Consider the following 12,508-nt stretch of genomic DNA (forward strand, 5'->3'; position numbering starts at 1 on the left):
GTACAGAAGTACAGAGTAGCACTTGGTCACACTTTAAAGTGCAGTTCAGTCTTTAAAAAATCAACTAGCTAAAGTGTGATTTTGATGATGTTACCACGTTATATAGTAGTTAAGAAATTGAAGTCATTTTGTATAGAAGCGTCTGTTAAATGCTGCACATGTAAACCGAATGAATGTAAACCTAAATTAAATAATAAGACAGTGCCCTAACTTAAAAACTAATAGACGGAGGAGTGTAATTGCCGTTAGGATCAGTTATGCTGCTTTAAATTTATTTAATTAATTTAAATATAAGAATGATATAAACATAACTGAATCCGTAGCATTATTTGATTTAAATGAAGAATTTAGTAATTAACATGATTATAATTAAAGGCATACGTTTGTAAGGAGCTTTCTAGTATTTCTATAGAGGAACTAATCTGGCGTTTGAGTTGCGGTCTGGTCAGTTTTGCTGGTGACATTTTCGTTTCGCTCAGGTAAACGCGGGACGTGTTATGCGGCAGAGAAAGTGTTTTAATTTATAAGTGTCAATATTCATGGAGATTGGAGTTATTGTATAAGCTGCAGTCATAAGTTTTCTTTCTTTAACTCCTCTTGAATTATCACGGCCAATGAGGTATGAGATTTTATGTCCAATTTGCAAGTTAATGGCGTGAGCGAGCTGTATTCTTGTTTGTCTTTGGTTATTTTTAGGAGGATGCCTGTGTTTTTGCCGATTAATTTTATGATTTATGTGCTTTTTTTATCTAGTTCTCATGGCATGCCTGACCGGATGGATATACGAATAAATGCCCGTGATCAGAGATCAACTTGTGTTCGTGATTGAGGGCAGTTACAAGTGGGGGGGGGGGGGGGGGGCTCATAGGAAAGTTACGCATCATCATCGTCATCATCATCGTCATCATCATCGTCGTCATCATCATCATCATCCATCCATCCATTTTCCAAACCGCTTATCCTACTGGGTTGTGGGGGGTCCGGAGCCTATCCCGGAAGCAATGGGCACGAAGCAGGGAACAACCCAGGATGGGGGACCAGCCCATCGCAGGGCACACTCACACACCATTCACTCTTACACATGCACACCTATGGGCAATTTAGCAATTCCAATTAGGCTCAGCATGTATTTGGACTGTGGGAGGAAACTGGAGTACCTGGAGGAAACCCCACGACGACATGGGGAGAACATGCAAACTCCACACACACGTAACCCAGGTGGAGACTCGAACCCGGGTCCCAGAGGTGTGAGGCAACAGTGCTAACCACTGCAGGACCATGCCGCCTGTTGTATGAGTAATATAATGTAAAAATTAAATTCTATTTTATGTCCTTCATAAAGTACAAAAGGCAAGCATATCACACAGGTAAAACACCCACATTTAAAAAATGTTTTCATGAAAGTCTGTAACAGTAGAGTGAAGGAACTGACCAGTGGCTGGGCTACTGATATATGGTATGATGATGACCATTGAATGTTTCTCAACTTCTTAACCGTAAAAAAACACACCACTTCCAGAGATGATATATATATATATAATTTATTTAAAATGTAGTGTTTCCTGGGGGCTGGGGAGGACACCTGCAGGAGAGAGACAGATATTGATCATGTAAACATCCTTCAGCAGTGCAGTAGTCATACTTCACATTTTTTTTTGGGATTGTTGGGGGGGGGGGGCACATGCAGCCATGGTACCTAAGCTCTGCTCAAGTGAGATCTGAGTTACAGGGAAAGGTCCATAGACCTTGTTTATATGCTGCTGTTCCACAGACTTCCAGTAGGGGCTCCATGTGAGGAAAGAGCGAGGGCTATGCTCTCTCTCAAGTACACACAGAGTCACAGAGTAGGTCAAAGAAGCGAAAACAAAGTACCATACCTGAGTTGTTGTCACTGAACACGAAGTCCCGGTTTGCTCCAAACTACAGGTGAGAAAGGCCCTCCTCTAAACTGGCCTCTCTCATGCGGGACGGGGGCCGTAAGGTGACGTGGACCTCAGGAGCAGCGTGCAGCAGTATGAGCAGCCATGCCTGTGCCAGCAGCACCACTGCCTGTACCCGGTTGTCCCATGTTGGGGACAGGCCAAGCGCCGCGTTGCCATACAGGCAGAAGGTGATCCAGGCCACCCACAGCAGGACTGAGGCCAGGCAGGTGATGAGCAGCCACGCGGTCCTGCACCTCCACCGTGGCTGCTGCCTCCACAGACTGCAGGCCGCCCCCACCAGTGCTGCCAGGAGCAGGACCAGCACATACGTGGTGGCCAGCGCAAAGTCCAGCGGCTGGTATTCACAGGCTGGCTGGCACGTGGACATCGTGGCTAGAAGGATCCACTCCGGATCCAACACGGCCAAGGCCACCGCCAGCCCCATCAGTTGACCTGTGCTGGGGCTATGAGCACCTTGTCCCAACCGGCGCAGTCGCAGACCCTGGAACACTAGGCAGGTGTTGCAGACAGCAAGCAACACCCCCCTCAGGACACGCCGGGCGAAGCAGAGGCTCTCTTGGTGCTCAGCGATGTATCCCAGGCTGAGGCCACAGAGCCCAAATATGGCTGCAAGCAGCAGGAGTAGCGCCGCCACCCCGCTGCGCTCCTCAGCCTCTGTGATCTTCCGCAGGCGACACAGTACCACCAGGAGCAGGATCAGCGAGGCGAGGGCCGCCGCCGCTGCCGCCATCACCACCACCAAGCCCCACACCGCATCCAGCTCACACAAGGCCATGTAGGGCCTTGTCAGGATGGAGCCGGATCCGCAAGGCGAAGCTTCGTCCCATGAAGAGCTGCCCCCCACCAGGGACAGGACGAGGAAGGTGAAGAGATTGATAGAGGGAGCCATCACTGGCAGGGAGAGAGAAAGGAATCATTTAATGGGTTGAAGAAGTATTAGTCCATTAAACGCAATGTAGCCTGCTGCTGTGCAGGACACATCACAGGCGACACGCTGAGCATGCTGACAGCTGAGCAATGGACTTCTACAGTGTGAGACTACATGCACTTTCTTAAAAAGCAGTAATCAATGCCATGTCAACCAGCTGAACAACTTCACAAGTAAATCGGCACATTATATAGGCCACCATCGTTATAAAAAATAATTATTATTTAAATTCAGGGGTCTCAAACAAATTACTGTATATGGCCGGCCGATATCAGAGAAAAATTAAAACCATGTAATGTCATTCCAGCGCAATTGACACCCGCCAGTCTGCACGTTTTGCGGTCGGTAGTTTAGCATATCACAGCGTTTTTTTTAGTTTAAGACCTTTGATCTAAGTGAAGTATACATTTTGAAGGGGAGGCCTTACCTTCACTGTCAATGTCTTTCAGCTTCACTTGCTCTTACAACACGTACGATGCACTCACGAATCATTTGTGTTTGATTCTCCCTTATCAAACAGATCATTTATAAGCGGTGCATCATGACGTAGTACTGCATTTTTTACGTAATGGAACGCCTAACGTTCTAAATAGGGTGGGGGCAGGGAGGGGGCATTAAGTGTCATCCTTTTTGTGTTTACTTTTGAAAAATTGAGATATAACCTTTAAAAAGCACGAATATAATGTAAAAAACTTTTTATTTTTAATAAATACAAATAAAAATGAGCAAATGCATTCAATCCCATTTCTTGTAGCTAGTGCTGGAAACTTTGGTGGACACCAATAACGATATATTTTTGTCCAGTAATATTACCAATACCTATGGTTTATCCAAACCCATGTAGCGCTCTAAGAAACTCCAGCTTCTGCGATTCCCCCTGCAGACTCTCTGGTAGCTAGAAGGGAACAAACAGGGCTTTTGGGGGGGGGGGGGGACTTCTCCGGGGGCTACATCGCTCTACCTTAAAAAAAAAATTATTAAAAAAAAAATCTTTTCTCCTTACACTATAATGGCAGGTTTAGGACTAATACAGTACAGTCATAACCAGTGTCAAGGATTCTATGCATCGCTACACAGAGACAAGTCCAGATATTGAGCCCAAGGCTAAAATTGTGGTTTACTTACAAGTGCACTTTGCTGGGCAGTGGGGGTGTTTGTTCTTCTCTGCTCACATTTCCCCTCTTATCCTGTCTTCTCCTCCGCAGCCCTTCCTCCTTCTCTCTGTTGCTCCTATATTCCCTCCCCTCCAGTCATCTATGTTCTCCTTCCTCTGCGGTCTCTCCTCTTCTCCCATTCTTCAGTTATACTGTCTTCTCCGCTCTCCCTGTATCCCTCCTGTCTTCTGGTCCTGTCGTCTCTTCTCCAGTCATCCCCTGCTTCTCAGTCATCTCTGCATCTTTTCTCTCATTTGTTTGCTTATTCTTTGATTGTTTGTGTTATTTGTTAACCCACCACCCCATGCTGGATGAGTCTTGATGTTTTTTGAAGTTTTTTTTAAGTTAGGCTTCTTCCTTTGTTTTTGTGCCATATCTTCTGCCCTCTTCTGGTTGCGGCAGTGCATGACACGGTTGGAAAATAGGGTTTATTACAACACACACATCAAAACCAAAAGGATCAGGATGGATCCAAAATAAACAGCAAATGACCAGGAATTAACTAAATGATGGAATAAACACAACTAGAGAACTATATACATACATACAACATACAGCTATAATGAACCATCAAAGAACAGAAGCAGAACAGGCACTTAAATATACAGCTAACAAGACACAGTGCAGGACAGTGAGAATCATAACCAATAACAAGGACTGAGGGCAACCCAGGAACAGGCGTTACAGATAAACAGCACTGGTGAAATCAAAGTGACCTTTCAGCCACATGGTCAGCTCTGCATCGCCCTCTGCTGTTTGCATTAGAAGCTGCTTGAAATTCCCACTCTCTTTACCAACACCTCGAAAAGCCAGGCCTTGCCGTGCCAAGTACTTAAGTTCAGAAGATTTTTCCTCACTTGCTGCTGCTCTTTCCAGCTCATCTGAAGGTTGAATATTAACAGGATTGATCTTCTGAATCCATGTCATCAGTGCTAATCTGTGACACTGCCTGTCTTTATGTGCACTGAATTTCCCCAGTGCCTTTTCCAGTTTCACATGCCAGTCTTCACAAGTGCTGAATCTGTCTCTCATGCCAGTTTAGACATTTGTGTTACAAATAATTTTGCACAGTAGAAACAAATACAATCTTATAAATGCTGAGATTAGAGTATCTACGATGCAGGAATGCAGGGGTTTCATTGGGGACCTTTCTATGGCTTAGTACTGTGAAGGAATACATGGTTAGTGCCAGGCGCAAATGAATATCTTTGATTTTGCATTTATTTGGTAACTTGTTGAAGTTGTCTGATAGTCAGTAATGCATGGTTTAATTATTATGATTTTTTTATTTATTATTTTAAAACATCTGAAAGAATCTGAAATAGAAAAACTTATTTTAGTTTATGGTCCACTGGATAAACACAGACATTACAGACGGTTTTAGAATCTAATGCTGAATGTTTTTTGCTATCATTTTTCTGCCTGCATATGCTGTGATTGGTGCAGTGAAATTTGAGAATGTGTTTGTGGTCAGTATCATAGCCTCAGACAACAAACCAACGCTGTAGCGCCTCACTGTGTTTACATGTGGGAGGGGTTCCAGTTACATAATGGGCTCGTTCTAATTCAACTGTTTTGACGGAGCTCGACAAACCTAAAAAATAAATGCTGGTGTTATGAAAAACGATATCATATAGCTATATTTGACATTTATTATAGCCAAACACATCTCGGAGCTCCGAGGAACCTCCTTCTCCTTACATTTGGGGAAGATGGTGGCGCAGGAGGTAGTGCTATCGTTTAGCAACTAGAGAGTTGCAGGTTCGAGCCCTGGTTTCTCCTGACCCCTTCAAAGGGTCCTTGAGCAAGACACTGAACCCCAAATTGCTCTCGGCGTGCAGGTTGGCGCCTTGCATGGCAGCCTCCGCCCCCGGTGTGTGGATGGGTGAATGTGAGGCATGAATTGTAAAGTGCTTTCAGTTCTCATAAAAGTAGAAAAGCACATTTACCATGTGTGTTTTGGATTCGGATTGTATTGGTGTGTAGTCAATCACTCATGTACATGCTCAATCGCAGTAACATTTTCACAGGAATTTGGGAGATTGAAGTGCTAATTCTATGGGGGTGTATTCAGTGGGAAAGGTGTGTATGTAGGGCATGTCCCCCCCCCCCCCCCTTCGTGGTGTTAGATATTCTGTTTCCCCCCCTGTGTGTTAAGTAGTGGGTTTGCTTTTGCATGTTTAATAAAAGATTGTACTACACTGCTTGTCCTGGCATATTGCCTGTGGTTTGGGGGGAGGTTATTCTGTGTGTGTGACCGTGAGTGACGCGACATGTGTGCTACAGTATACATCCAGTATGTAACTGTATAAAGTAAAACTCACTGTGTAATATAAAATGCAAATGGATACTGTAATATGAAGCATTGCAGTAAGAGGACAATATTACAGTACAGGGCACATTGTTGGATTACATACCTGTTGGCTCTATGAAATGTTTGAATGGTTGAGGACATGGTTGTTCTCCCATCATTCGGCCAACCAGCCTCAGCCATTGTAAGGCCATGATTGAGGACCTAAATATATATATATACAGTACTGTGCAAAAGTCTTAGGCAGGCAAAGAAGGCAGGCACCTCATACAGCTAGTCAGTCTCTCACTGACTTTTTAAACCAATATATTTAATTATTTAATTGAGCTGTTGGTGAAATTTAACAAAATCGTGGAATGGCTGAGGTGCCCCTGAGGAGAAGTTTGGGAACTGAAGTTGTGTTCATCTAGCCATCCAACTAGATATCAGTAACTTTTTAGAAAACAGAAGAAATTATTACTAGTTTTTATTGTGTTACTCTTAATTTGCACACATTCTAATGTTAAATTGTATTTTTTTGTTCTAAGCCAAAGTACACTTCCTACCCAGATAAACAGCTTTAAACATTTCTTTGGACTGCCTAAGACTTTTGCACAGTACTGTACTGTATATGGTAATGCTAAATTGATAACTCCTATCAGTGTTGTGTTTTTGGTAAATATGCTAAATTTGCTGATGCAGTCTTCTCAGTTGCCCCTTTGTCCGCCTTACTTACTGTTGCTATGCCTGCTATGTGCTCACTCTGCGTGCCTTAATTATATTATGGGGTTTTATTATTAATTTATTCATAATCATTGTTATTTTTTCAATCTCTGTGTGGCCATAATATTTTGGGTTTTATAGTTACAGTCATGTGGATTAATCTATTTTCTCTGTGTTTTACCATGAAGAACAAGGTGTGACAGGGGATGATTTTGTGGACATTGGGGAGCAAGATGTTTACCTTTTGTTCCCCAAAAACCTCAGACTGAGGAAATCCCTAATTTCCATTTTAAAACTAAAGGCAAGTAAACTGTCTGTTTGTTAGCAAGCTCTGTGTTTTTTGTGGTTTCACAGACATACTGCTGTCAAGTCATGCTTACTGAATATATCATATTTAGTTTCATGATCTTTCCCTCAATCAGTCTGGAGTGGAAGCAGAAGACTTCCTAAAAAATAAGCAGGGAAATCAGCGGCAACACCTGAACAAAAGAGATTCAGTGTAAGTATCACACAGTCCTGGAAATAGAAACTAAAGTGGACAGAGCTGTTAGAACACAGACAGTGCAGGTGGAAGTAGAATCAGCAGAATAAGTGGTTCTCACATCAGAAATACTGCTACCATTCATTCTGCTCATTCTATGTCCACCTGCACTCCTCTCTATTCTAACGTTTTTGGTGAAAAACTGATATCTTTCTTTTCTCTACACGTCTCCACCAGGCTGCTGTAAGATCATCCCTGGGTGCATCAAAAATGTGGACCACTGCCTGCAAGGGAGCGGAAATTGACTGGAACCCTGTCATAAGCAAAGTTTGTGCCTCATAAAATTGTTTAGAATCAATATTTCTAATCAAATAGTTTAATTTCTCTATTTTACCTTTTTACCACATAAAGAACAATTAGGGCTTAAAATTTCAATTCACAAGGTAAAACACCAAATAAAGTGTTTTAAAAGAATATTTCATGTAATTTCAAGGTCACAGCAGAGTTACCCTGCAGCCTCGTCGGCAAAGAGCAGGAAATTCTGAAAAAAGCCTTAAAAATGCTCCGAAACAGGAGGGAGGACCTCCGAAGGTCAGGAAAGGTAATACATACTGTACATAGGGAACCTGCAAGCAAGTTAAAATTATTCAAGCCCCCTGCAGTCAAATTAAATCATGAATGTAATGTCCGGAATACAGACCTAGTCAGCCAAGGCTGAATAATGTTCCTGTTCATGTTCTGCTTCACTTTCCTGGCTTCTCATGTCGTGGCAAAACTTCATTTCTACTGATTCCATTGTCTAGAAGAGAGAAGGACTTCAGCTTCACTCCAACGGTATGTAGCTTTTCTGTATTTATACCTTATCATTGTGTAATATATATAGTAATACGTTTCATAATTTAGCTTCTAAAATATTGTGCAATCACCAGCCCAATTGATTTTTTTGCCATCTTAATCCTCTCAGGATCAGTACAGTATATGTGCAAACATATTTTATGTGTTTACAGACGTGTAAGACTAATGAAAAAAGGTGGGAGAACAGTGGCCCTTGGAGGTAAAATGTGTTTTTACATTTTCCCAGTGCTGCTGCATGATTCACTGTACTGCAGTGTCAGGTTTCCCATTGCTCAGCACACCTAATTTGGCTAAAGAACTTGATGATGTTACGATGATCAGTGTGTTGGCCAGTGAAACTGACAATGTGCTGAATTTTGGGAAATTTTGAAATGTATTATAAACACAGTATATTAATCTGCACAATGTAGCAAAACAGTCTGAAACATAACTGAGATACAGAGGTTATACACTGATCAGCCATAACATGTGAAGCGAATAACATTGATTATTTGGTTACAGTGGCATCTGGCTGTGGGGGGGTTATATTAGGCAGCAGGTGGATGCTTTGTCCTTGAAGCTGACATGTTAGAAGCAGAAACAATGTGCAAGTGTAAGGATGGGAGTGACTTTGATATGGGCCATTTGGTGATGGCTAGAGAGCTAGATCATAACCCCCAGCTCTTGTGAGATGGTCCTGCAGTGGTCAGCAGGTTCATGGTGGGGCCCAGGCTCACCTTTGCCGCCAAAATAGCCATGACTCATCAGGGCGTGGATTCCTCTAGACCTCTGAAGGTTTGCTGTACTATCTGACATGTAATGAGCCTCCGTCACCCGTTCATGTATTTCCCTACAGTTTTGGAGATGCTGTGACCGAATCATCAAGCCATCACAACTTGGCCCTTGTCACTCAAATCTTTAGGCTTGTCCACTTTTCTGCATCCCAGTATATCCTACACATTGTTTATTTGCTGCCTAATAGGTCCCACCTACTAGCAGGTGCCACTATTACCAGGTAATCAATATTATTCACCTGTTAGTGGGCGCAGTGTTTGACAAATACAGTTTAAAATATCAGTCATTTAACCTAATTCTGAAATATTAAATGTGGACTGGAAATAATGGAAGCTATTGCTTGTGTGGAGTGAACTGAACTTAATTTTGAACAATGTTTCAAATTGCTACATACCTGAAATGTTTGTGGTTTCTTGTAGAAAGAACAGAAGCACTTGAGGTTTGCCTCCAGGACATCACACCTCCTATTAAGCACCATTACAAAGTAATTTCCTTGAAATATCATCAAAATATTTTTTTTCTGGACAGCTCTAAGACTGGGTTTCCGTGGGACATTATTAGGATTAGAAGTAATTAAACCAATTTGGTCTTACATAGCATTAAAAATGGTTTAATTGACAAACAACGCCTTAAATGGCTTTAAAAAGCATGACGTTTTATTGTCATGTACATTAAACATTTAATATACACACAGGACCAGTTGGCTAAATTCTCCAACCTGTGATTGGCTGGTTTGTGATGCTTGTGGATATCACTGTGCTCTCAGAATGGAGCAGTGTTGTGCAAGTTCACACTTTTCATGATCTAGTTCAAAGTTCAGTTCATACATTCTCAAAGTGAACTGTTCACATTCATAGCTCACAATTTAAATTTTTGAACTAGTTCAAAGTTCAGTTCATTTTATTTTTAGGTGCAATATATAGTCTAAATCAAAATTTATTTTGTTTTAACATACATCTATAACCTACCTACATTCTTGCATATATGGACATGTATAGACAAAGGACACAAAATATTATTCTTATTTATGGTTTATTTATCTCTTGCCCCAATACTAGACAAGGGAAGGAAAAGAAAAGTACTGTAAACACATATCGGCATCATATCCATCTCAAATGAAAACTAGACAGAACAGAATATTTATTATTCAGCAAAATATCTCTTTAGTTTTATTTAAAAAAAAAAAAAACTCACGCTTCTTGAAGGTGTGTGGCACCATCTCACTGAACTATTAAAAATAAAAACTTTCACATACAGAAGCCATTGTTGTAGTAAGTAATGAACACTCCACAGACCATGCCTACGGCTTCAGTCCAAACTGTTTTTTGTTCACGTTTAACAGCAGTTGCTTTTCAAAGTTGGCATCTCCCAATCGGTTTCTCCTGGGCCTAAATATCTGGCCACCAGTATTGAAGAGTCTCTCCACTGGAGCACTTGATGGGATTGCTGTGTTATATTTGATGAAGAGCTTCTTCAGTTTGGGCAGCAGCATATATTCAGTAAACTCGTCAGTGGTTGGAGCGTCCAGATAGATGTCCACCTCAGACTTATTGACAGCTGATGGGCTTTGCTTGAACTTAAAAAAGGATGAAGCACTCTTTTTCCCCTCAAGGTCATCAGGGGGTTAAAATAAAGGTTTGGATGAGGGGGCGGCATGCCGTCAGACCTGGTGTAGCTGTAGGCTTTGAACTCTCATCCAACAGACCATCCAAATCATTTTTCAATTGCACAATGGTAGGAGCCAGGTAGCCGAGGAATGTGTTTTTTTCCCCCTGAAGGATGTTCAGAGCACATGCCAAGGGACCCATCACACTCACAAACTTGTTGATGAAGTCTATTTCCTCTGGAGTGAATCGACGAAGCCCAAACTCATCACAGATGGTGTGCAGAAGGAGTCTGTCATACTCAGGAGTGGCATCCAATGGCACTGTTACATTGCTGGTCTGGGGAGTCAAGGTGGCTATGTGAGCCAGGCGCTGCATTGAGAGGAACATAGAATTCCAACGTGTGTCGTTCGGAGTGACAAAGCCAATCTTTAGCTTTTACTCAACAAAATCTGAGGCTTTCGCACTCCTTTTCACCCTATTCCACAGAGCAGATGCCTTGGAAAATACAGGCCTCGCTAATTTGTTGTACAGCCTATCCGTTACATTCTTTGCATCTGTGGCAACAAGATTTAAAGTATGGGCCATGCACCTTCTATGAGGTGGGAGGCAGGGATCCTCTAACTCTGACAGAGGTGCAGGCTCAAGACCATCGTCCTCATCATCGGAGCTCTCAGCAGGGGTAGATCCTGTGTCACTGCCTTCAGTCACCTCATCAGCTGCTCTAATAACAACACTGTCTCCAAAACAGCTGAATGCTTTGACGAAATTGGAAGCATTGTCAGTCACTGTGCACACAATTTTGTTTTGAATTTTAAATTCCTTGTACACATCCGTCAGCACTTTAGCCAGGACATCATATGTGTGTGACCCTCTGACACGACGACATGCAAGGGCTGCTGATCTCCTGAGTGACACATCATTTTTATCAAGCCAATGAATTGTGATGCCCATGAATCCTTTGTTGACAGCTGACCAGCAGTCAGCTGTTGTGCATACAAAGTCAAGCTCAGCAAGTTCAGCTTTTAAATTACTGATAACCTCAATGAATTCCTTATTCATTAGTCCCTGCACCTGTCTTCTTGAGGGCACATGTCTCCCTGGTTGCAAACCAGTTACTAGTTTTATGAAGGAGGGTTTTTCAACCTTACTCAGTGGCTGTAAATCTCCAACAATGTAGTCTATTATTAATCTGTCTACCTGTTGCTGGGAGATTATACCCCTGAAGGCAGCAGGCAGTGTGACTTGAGTCGTTTGGGGACTTTGGCTGGGGGTTTTGCCCTTCCCTCTATGACCTTGAAGGGCTTGCATATATGCTTTCACGCTGGACGAATGCTTCAACTCAACGTGTCTTTTCAAATTGGAAAATGAGGTCATTGATGTTCTAACTTGTTTTTTCAGCGCAGGTGGACAAAGCTTGCACAGAAAGGTTAGGTTTTTACCGTCAGAGTCTCTGTGAAACAGTGTGTAAAATGCCCGTAAATTGTCAAAGTTACAGCCAGCATCATCCGTGTTTTCTGTGCCAGCTCCACTGGTGGTTGAGCTTTCCTCCTCTGCGCTTGCCATGGTTACTACTGCAGCAGTTCGCTTCGCGCTCATGCGTTGCCAAGGCTGTGCCCTTTGAGAAGTGTGTGTGTGCATTATGGGAAACGTAGTGTGAAGCTAAAGACATTAGATTCGACTGTCCTTGGCTTTACACTACGTTACCCAAGATGCACTGCACACAAGCACTGAGCGAGAGTCAGGCTGAGCATTT

The 12,508-nt window shown here is 42.6% G+C and overlaps 1 protein-coding gene across 1 annotated transcript; it reads right to left on the minus strand.

Moving 5' to 3' along the window:
- Positions 1-1,522: 1,522 nt before the first annotated feature.
- LOC125722033 (G-protein coupled receptor family C group 5 member B-like) lies at positions 1,523-2,547 on the minus strand. The gene is made up of 2 exons (XM_048998284.1): positions 1,878-2,547; positions 1,523-1,582 (listed from the first exon to the last, which is right to left on the minus strand). Exon 1 carries the CDS (start codon positions 2,365-2,367, stop codon positions 1,921-1,923), a length of 447 nt encoding a protein of 148 aa, XP_048854241.1. The 5' UTR covers positions 2,368-2,547; the 3' UTR covers positions 1,523-1,582; positions 1,878-1,920.
- Positions 2,548-12,508: the final 9,961 nt, after the last annotated feature.

This window comes from Brienomyrus brachyistius, unplaced genomic scaffold (genome assembly GCF_023856365.1).
Source record: "Brienomyrus brachyistius isolate T26 unplaced genomic scaffold, BBRACH_0.4 scaffold36, whole genome shotgun sequence".
In the NCBI taxonomy this organism is placed as follows: Eukaryota; Metazoa; Chordata; class Actinopteri; order Osteoglossiformes; family Mormyridae; genus Brienomyrus; species Brienomyrus brachyistius.